General features: G+C 39.1%; 1 protein-coding gene across 4 annotated transcripts in view; it reads right to left on the bottom strand.

Moving 5' to 3' along the window:
* Positions 1–9,660, bottom strand: part of rcor3 (REST corepressor 3) — a 64,840-nt gene that overhangs the window by 35,212 nt on the left and 19,968 nt on the right. For 3 of the 4 annotated variants that reach the window (XM_015392302.1, XM_015392304.1, XM_015392303.1), the window contains exon 8: positions 7,191–7,403. The exons of the other annotated variant lie outside the window; for it this stretch is intronic. In XM_015392302.1, coding sequence (XP_015247788.1) covers positions 7,191–7,403 — 213 coding nt within the window. The remainder of the gene's footprint in view (positions 1–7,190; positions 7,404–9,660) is intronic. 4 annotated transcript variants of the gene reach the window in all.

Raw genomic sequence — 9,660 nt, 5'->3', positions numbered from 1 at the left:
AGTCTTTGAAAAATAAGCTGATTAGTCAGTCACTTCATTTGGATTGGATTAAACTGATTTCAGATACGGTAATAAAGTAAAAATCTTATTGTTGTATTTGATCAGGACCTGTCATTTAAATCCCTGTCTCTGTGTTGCCCTGCGATGGACTGGCAACCTGTCCAAGGTACACCCCGCCAATGACCGCCAATACCCCAATGACTGCTGAAGATAGGCACCAGCACCCCTTGCGACTTGGGATAAGCGTGTAAGAAAATGGATGGAAGGATAATTCTAAGTCTGAAAAAAATAATTGATTATAATTCAAGAATAAATGGTGTGTTACACAGAAATATAAGGTGAAGTAAAATGGTAGGTTTACCTGCTGCACACACGTGAAGCTATACAGTCCTTTCTTTTTTCTTTTTAGTAACATAAAAAACACTGTTTCACTAAATAAAACTGAATGCACTGTATACAATGAGTAGTTGTTTCAGACTTCATTTATATTGTATGTGATGGAAACAGAAACAATAATCCATGTTTCTGCCACAAGCTTGGCCAGACAACTCCACCTCTATACCTCTTTCAGTCACTGAATTAACAGAAACAATACTGCATTTAAAAACACTGTGACACTTGAACCTTCTGCATCATTTAATGTCAGTAAAGGCAAACATGTTCGTTGAGAGCAACTTTATATACTCCCATTTGGAACGGGGCTGCCGCGCTGGATTGGACGGTATGATTAAGTCATTTTGATGCACGCACCCTTGCACTTTGTGCAATGCTGTGAATATAAAACATGCTTAAAGACACAGTTTGTGCCTTTATGGATGGAAAGAATATGGCGCAACCGGATTTGATTTATCAAATAACTTCGCTAGTTGAGAAACCAACCAAGATACATCACATCTGCTATTACTGCTGCGATTGGTTAAAAGCTCAACATGGATAATAATACAAACTGAACTTTATTGATCTCACATTGGAGAAATTTAGTTCTGCATTTAACCGATCCCCTTAGCAAGCAGTGGGCTACCATTGTGCCATTGTGCGGCACTCCTCTACCCACTAGGCCAACAGTCCCCTTGTGGATGCAGATGTCACTTGGTGAATTAGCCAATCAGCTCGAAGAATTGTGCTGAATGACCCTCCCTTTTGTGAATACTTTCCACAGCAGTCTTTCCAGATGGATACTGTTAGAGGTAAAACCTTTTCTTGCACAGCAGCGTCTGAAAGCGTAATTGATGCCTATGCCAGTCCTTCCTCACACATCTTTAGTTGTTATGCGACCACACACCTTTAGCTGGAGTATTTCTGAGACAGCACATACATCCCACCCTGGCCTCCCTCCATTGGCTGCCTGTGCATTTTAAGATTCTTTTATTTGTTTTTAAGCTTTTAAAAACAAATAAAGACTTGAGCTTCTCCACCCCTAGGCTCCCACTCGTTGCCTCAGGTTGGTTGACCTGCTGCTCCTGGAGGTACAGAGGTCCAAATGGAATCTCATGGCTTTTAACACAGCATGAGTCTTTCTCTGTTTTTGTGTTTATTTATTATTATTACCATTCATTTATCTTATTTTATTTGTTTTATTCTTTTAAACATCTTTGTTGTTTTATTCTTTTAAACTTCTGTTATTTTTATACAATTCTAACTTTCGTTGGTATGTGCAGCACTGTGTAACAGCTCTGGCTGTTTTAAAGGGCTCTAAAAACAAAGTTAAGTTCAGTAGAATTCATATTGAACAACACATATCAACCTGGCTTATGACATGTTACAAATGGCACTACCTGGGGCCTCATCTATGATGCATCATGCAAATTTTAAATGCAAAAAAACTGGCTTCAAAGTCTCCTCTTGATCTTTTTTCTTCGGCCTACTCTCCTCCTGCTGAAACGGCGCAGGTCTTGTAATTGCCTTAGAAATATCCATTTTAGCTCCCATCCAGTTTTGCATCCTTAAGGGCTGGTTATACTCCTGCAGCAGTGTGTCGCAGTGAGCTTGACGCAGACATTTTCTATTTATGCTAAATTTTGAAGCGTGGTCTGCACTACACACTGTGGGTTTAGATAAGGCTGAGGCGGTGAGGAAGTGAGGGCAAGTTTGTCCAACAACGGAGGGACATGACGCTGAAAAAGAGCTGGGATCCAGGTGGAAAAAGGGTCCCAGCGTTCTCGTGCACCCTGCACTTCTAGCTGGTCCAACTATTTCAAACTGCGGTCAAGCTCGAGTTCCAAGCTCTCCAGCTTGCAACTCTAGCTTAATGAATTGAATCAAGCAGTAATGGGCCATGTGTACGTATTTATAGTTCTAAAGTTATAAGGACTTTATGCTTATATTTTCTGATTTCATACCTGGAATAAATTATAGACTGAGCAATTTTTTTAATCAACTGTGGTGTTGCTATCCATCCTTTTCAAAATCTATACCTGTGGTCGATAACTTGAATCTGTTTTAGAAAATTTAAAGCAGTGGGTGTCTGCCCTGTTCATGAATAACACCTGCAATGGTGCTTCCTCTAGGCTTGGAAAGTGGTGTCAAAGGTACACACATTTGTAACTTAAGTAGAAGTATAGATACTGCAGTTTGAAAACACTCTGGTAAAAGTTGAAGTATCAACTTGACCTCTTTACTCAAGTAAAAGTGAAAAAGTATGTGTTCCGAAAACTACTTAAAGTATAAAAGTATAAAGTAACCTTTAAAAAAGCAGCCAGATCTCACTATTTGAACTGAAAGCTAAATTTTTCAACTATTTCTATAAATTCTCTGAGATAGGGCCAAGGATGAGGGAGGTCTGGTTGGTCTCCGTCTCCCGATACGCTCTCGCCTGTGTCCGACCTTTCAGACATTTCAACATCTTTTTATGAATCCATCATTGTAGCATGGCATAGACAATTCACGTTAGCAGTTTGAAGAACACCTGCTTGTTTCTGATGATTTCCTTTAGCTAACCAATGAGTGTTTGCATTATATGACTCATCCAATGACTCTAGTTTTCACTAGATGTGGATGGAGCCAATGATCTGTATTGGATGGAGCACATGATGGGAAATAAATATTTATAAAATTAAAACCAGGGGGAACCAATTAAAAATCAGCAGGGTCTGAACCAAATTCATCAACCAGTAAAGGTCCGGAGACATTTTTAATGATCTGTTACTTTAAACATAATTTAACACTTAAATAAAATGAGGTGTTTAAGCATTCATGTTATACATTGAATCTTTAAATAAAAAATTATTTTAAACCTTTTTCCATTTTAAAATCTAAAGTGTTTTTGAAGTAGAGAACAACAATCTTTCAGTTTGGTATATAGGCAATTTCCTGATTAACATACACTGAAAAACAATGCAACCATTTTTGGCATTTACTTAATCATATTTAGTTACTTTAACACAATTGTTTCATGTTAGCAGGTTAGGCCATAAAATAATTGTGTTAAAGTAACTAAATATGATTAAGTAAATGCCAAAAACGGTGGCATTGTATTTTTTTTAAAACACCTGAACAGTTGTTTTTTTTCTTTCTTTTTTCCGTCTTAATGTTGGCAGTGGGCTTTAGGCTGCCCTGCAAGGCTTTAAACCTGGGTTTGAATGGAGACTAAGCCATTCTCAAGCACATATCAAGATGCTCATTTTGAGCTTGGATCCAGATTTATTTTTGATTCTGTTCATGGTGGAGAATCCTGCTTCACAGCAGCAGGTTGAGCCAAACATCCTCTAAATGTTCAGGCTCCACTCAGGTCCGTTCAGGTCAAAGATCCTCTATTGCAATCGCACCAAACAGGAGAAAGAACAGCGAGAAGATCTGGTTTGTCGGATTAAAATATAGTGACAACAGATCGGTAATTACAGATTACAGCATAATTCTTATGAATTCCAAAAAAACTAACACAGTTTATTTAAAAGATTGAATGCAAACTATTGCTACTACTCATCTCCGTCAGAAACCGCACATATGCTGGATCCTGATGGGGATTTTTTTCATATATCATTAAATTAAGCGTTCATTTCTGCAAGTTTTGCTCCTACGAATTTAATGATAATATCACACATGCTCTCCTAAAGCTCAGAGGAAGTCAGAGCGCAGCAAAACAGGAGGAACAGCTGAGGCTGTAGGCTTTGCTTTGCAGGAGGTCTGGAGGGCAGCTAGGGGTGTAAATCACATCCATCATGGCAATTCGATTCAGTATCAATTTCCTGACCCAACGATTCAATTAATTTCGATACTCAAGAATACACCACGATACAATTCTATTCGAATAATTATTATTATTATTTTTTTTTTTTTTACACCTTAAAGGCTAGCCAATGTGTCAAATTTGAAATAAATCAATGAAAGCTGTAATATCGTTATCATTATAATATAATATCATTATTAAAACCTCATTCACTGAAAAGTAATAATACCCCTGCGTTATAGATTTTGAAAGGCTTTGCATCAAAAAATACTGCACAAAATCAGTGCAATGAGTGCAATGCAATATCTCGGCTCCAGATGTCCCCGCCCCCTCCACAGACGCTCCGCTGCTCCTCTCCCAAATTGCAGCTGACCGCAGACAGGAGGCCGGCTTATTTTGTTTTTATGACCGAAATTGCGTAAAACAACTCTTGAAGTTGGACCAGCTAAAACAGCGAGGTGCGCGAGAAAGCTGGGACTCTTTTTCCACCTGGATCTCCGCTCTTTTTGGCCCTCATGTCCCTTTTTCGCCCCCACTTCCTCACCGCTTCGGCGGTGAGGAAGTGGGGGCGAGTATCTAGACCCACAGTGTGTAGCACAGACCATGCTTCCACATTGAGCATAAATCAAAAATATCTGTGTCAAGCTCACTGCATCACACTGCTGTAAGAGTATAACCAGGAAGCGAGGTAGGAGGGCAAAATAGATTTAGCGCCACCGCAGCACAGGAGGGAGAAATACGTCCAGGAGCAAATGGATAAAAATACACCGGAGGAAAAAAAATATCATGAATAGATACTCTTGCGGATGTGTCGATGCATCGGATCATCGGCCGTTGATTGATGCATCGATACAAAATGATTATTATTTACACCCCTTAGCGCAGCGGGGAGGAGCGGAGAGGAGGATGTGGGATTTCAGGATAACAGGAAAAGTGGCGCAAGTGACTTTTAGACACTGTCGTCGGACAACATGCAGTAATTTATAAATGTTTTAAAACAGGTTGCGTCCGGATTAGCCAGCAGGTGGGTCTGGATCCGGACCGCGGTCCGCTAATCCCTGACCTCTGCATTAAACCGAAGCCAAGAGTTACGAGTAACGTTTGTTTTAAAAATGTAAGGAATAGAAAGTACAGATACTTTTGTGAAAATGTAATGAGTAGAAGTCAGAAAAGAAGTCAAAAATAAGTAATGCAGAAAAGTATAGATACCTAAAAAAGTGTACTTAAGTATTTGTACTTTGTTACAGATCTGCCTAATTCTGCCTTCACCAATATTTTGCTTGTGCAGTCTTGCCATCTAGCCTTAACTAAAGCCATTGGATATAAATGCAGCTGTGCTGAGAGGAGATGGAAAAAGTCTAGACTGTGTCTCAGGGGCTCCACTCTGCATGGCTCCACTTCACCCCATCAATTTCACTGCTTTTTCAGTACAGGCACCAGCTTTTTCAGACCTGCTCAGGAGTAGGTATAATCAGAGATCAGATTGTTGTTGGCTTGTTTACAACCTGTTTTGGACAGTTTCCCAGTTAATATTGTGGACACCTTTGCCCGGTGAATGGTTCATTTATAATGAGGCCAGTAAGACCCCCACCTTCTTGAAAGAAGGAAACACAAAGATTGTAGAGATCTCTCAACTCAATGGAGACATTTTAAGACCCAGACATGAACCTTGTGCTGTCAGTTGCATTATTTGGTTATTTTAATCTCTACAAAAAGCATATGGTATAGACCTGCTATCATAATCAATATTTGTTGCTATGTCACGCATACCTGTTGCTAGGGAACAGATAGCTGGCTCTCTAAACCTATGAAAATTTTCCTAAATAAAATTCAATATTCATGCTATTTTATTTTTTTAGTCTGTGTTCACACATATGGTAATGTATTATTCACTGTGGCTTTGGGAAAGTAAAATATTTTATCAAATCAACATACATGTACATGTAGATCCAAATTTAGTAAATGGTTGAATCAACATTGATATAGTATGAGTTATGACTGAAAACCTTGTGATGATTCAAAATGTATGTCAAAACAAGCTTAAATGGGAGGCAACCAGATATTTGCTCAGTTTTTCTAGAGACGTCTTGTCTCAAATTCAGGATTGGTTGTCAGTTCTGTCAGCTGTTGTTATCTGTATTTAAACAAAGATGGCGTACTACCACCCCCTATTCAAACATCTGCCCAAGATCTGGACATTTTGGAGGATGTGTCCTTTGTTCTTGACGAAGTGTCCAGTGGAATCTTGTCAAGAGCTACTGGCTGTCTGTGCTGCATCCTGCATTTGTGTAGTCGTTTGGTTTCTAGTCAGCGTTGTTTAAGCTGAACAGGATAAACAAAACTGCTCAGCTTTGCTTTGGGTCTTCTGTCTTTGGGATTAATCAGTTTTTGTCAGAGTATCTTGTTGGGTTTGAAATTATGCTTCTCATAATCTACTGTATGGAATCACAATGTTTCCATGTCTCTCTTTTTTCTCCTATGTGAAAGATGCATTTCTCCTTCCATTTTTTTTTTTTGGGCAACTTAACAAACTAGAAATAAATGGCAACCAAAAACAAAAACTAGCAGAAAGAAAAACGAGACAAGATGCAAGTCACTGACTGCTTTTTGTATAATTGCTTGTGCCTTCAGCATAGATTCAACATTTTTGCTTAACATACTTTCCGTTTCAACATTGATTCCCTCGTGTTTTGGTATCTGGTGTATTCTGCTCTCTCTTTCTGCTTGAAAAGAACCATGAGGTATACGCTACAATGAAGGCTGTCTGTTCCCAGGTCTGGGCTTAGTTGTCAGGGAGACAGAGCCTTACCTGTGATATGTTCTAAACTTTGGAATATCCTTTCTGTTATTGACTTTCATGTTTTGATTTATAGATGTTTTTGTTTTAAATTCCTTTAATTTCAATTTATTCTCCATTATTTTTTCCTTCACTGTTGTGACTTTTATCCCTCTGGCTGATATTTTAGCCAGTAAAGGGTTTGTGAGGAGTCAGTGAGAAAACAAGGTTTGTTGCAGCGCCTTCTACCTGTCTCTTAAGGGACACCAGCTCCATGTCCAGCTGACGAAGGAGTGTGTTAGCAGCAGAAGCACTACAGGATACAGCCACTACGTCCTCTTGCGTAAGGTACATGCCTTTGGGGGGGCGGCAACGGGAGCGCTGGTGATGTCGGTGCTGCAGGGTCTGGTGCTCACGTCGCCCTAAAGCTGCCTTGGAGCAAACAGCCAGCTCGGACATGTTCTGAAGGAAGCAAATGCCAGTAGAGCTATTAGCAAATAAATAAATTGAAATAATGGACAATCAACTACCAATACAGACGAAATGTATTTAAATGATTACATACAAAAGCCTAATGTTGTACATTTCCTCAAGTATATGCCCATTAATAAATGCTTCTTAAATGTGTGTATTAACAAAAGATTGTTGATTTTGGCAAAAAAGAGCAAGAGCAAGCATGGAGCATCAGTAGAGAGGAAAAACAGTATAGCACCATCCGCGCATGCAGTCTGGAGTCGTAACAGGAAACTTTACCCCTTCTATACATTCAGCTTGGTAATCTGGATCATTCAATTCCATTTGGAGAGCGAGATCCTCTGTGGTAGTAGCACTAGACATCTAGCCGGCGCGCGTGGATGACGTCATACACACGCCGCTTTGTTTTTAAAAGATAAAAATATAAAAAAATATAACCGTGAATGTCTGGGGGACAGTGATTGGCCTACATGTAATGAATGCTGGCGTACGATAAAGAATAAACTATGAACAGTTTAGTTTGTGCCTTCAAGTCGTTGCCCACAGGAAAATGTTACTTGAATATAACCTAATGGAATATATTCAGAACTGCTCCAAAACACATAAAACTAATATGGGTGAGTAGAAGATGATGTAATAACGTGAAATCAAGGAGCCCAATGTAAAAAAAACAGCGTTCCCCTTTAAGATGAAAAGGGAACAAAGTAAGAGGTGGAATGACACTCTAATGAAGCTTTAGCTCAGATGGTGGAGGAGGGGCTGAAGGTGGGTTGAAACGGGGTCATCTGAAAGAAGTCACAGCGCATCCACCGCCTATGCACAGGAGCAGACAGGTGCGTATCGGAAGCCTTTTAAGATGAGCTTTGGATGCCGATTGGCAAGTGGCTGTATGAAAGCAATGAGTTTCTTCATTTTTTTTTTGTGTGTCATATAAAAACATCAAAGACAAAAACTGAAATATCAAGAAGTTATTTTTGCCGAATGACCCCAAACAAATTTTCAAATTTAACTTTTTAGTAAAAGCAGATAATCTTCGGAAAGATATTGATGGAGAATTCTCCCACTCTAAATGATGGGCCACATAAACTCCATTAAAAATGTGTCCTTGCCTAAATTTTATTATCTTTTTCAGGGTCTGCCTATATTTTCAGCAAGGGTTTTTTTTTTTTTTATAATTGCTGGACTCATTAGTTTAGCCTTTTCTCTGGGGTTTTACAGCACATAGAATATCATTTACAGAAACCAAGAGAGATGGGGGGATTGGGATTACACTGCTCAATGGCGTAACGACACAACAATAGGCCCGTAAGCAACATTATCTGGGTGGGCCACATACGAAGTACAACAATCATCACTATCTGATATAAAATAAAGAATTGGAGACTAAAAGGCCTAACTACACTGAAAAATTTGTACATTGACAAAAAGTTTACTTAATTGGCATTTCTGAGGGACCACTTCTCCCTTTAGATATTTGCAAATTAGACTGCGGATTGGGATTGAGGTCTGGAAGGAGGGTCCGGGGAGGATTCAGTCAAGCTCTATCAATGTACAGTTTAGTTCAAGGTGTTTCACAGTCTTCACAATTCGATAACAAAATAGCACAGAATATTCCCCTCAATATCTCCAAAATGTGACAGATGTAAGTCCGCTGATGACTACTTGACACATCTGTTCTGGTCATGCTCCCAGCTCTACCAATATAGGTGCAACATTTTCAAATGTGTTTCTGAAGTGTATAAATGGGCCTTGATTCCAGACCCCAGACTACATTATTTGGATACTCTCCCTTGCTTTAGTACCTCAGGACTGCAATACAAACAACTGTGGCGTATGGATGGTAATAGCTAAAAAAGTAATATTAAGATTGTGGAAAACTGACAAGGTTCCTCAGTTCAAAATGTGGGTAAGTGATTTTACTGAGATTCTTCATTTGGAGAGAATGCGGTACGATGTTAAGGGCTCCCCTAAAAGGGCAGCAGGTTCTAAGACCATCTTTCTCAGTCCAGGTCTGACGCCAACACAGGCTCAGTTTTTTATTATGCCACCCGTGCCTTGATAGACAGATAGTACCATCCTAAAGTGTAAATGGTAATCAGTGTAATGTAACCATTACTTTGATAATTTCCCTGACCTTTGTTTTTTTTCTGCTTTCCTCAATTATTGCATTTTTTTTATTTTTATTGTTATAAAAATAAAAATATGAAAACCATGACAGTGAAACTATATTTTTTCTTATGAAGTA

This window comes from Cyprinodon variegatus, unplaced genomic scaffold, assembly GCF_000732505.1.
Source record: "Cyprinodon variegatus isolate N-32 unplaced genomic scaffold, C_variegatus-1.0 Scaffold585, whole genome shotgun sequence".
Lineage (NCBI taxonomy): Eukaryota > Metazoa > Chordata > Actinopteri > Cyprinodontiformes > Cyprinodontidae > Cyprinodon > Cyprinodon variegatus.
This window is presented reverse-complemented; position numbering and strand designations above follow the sequence as displayed.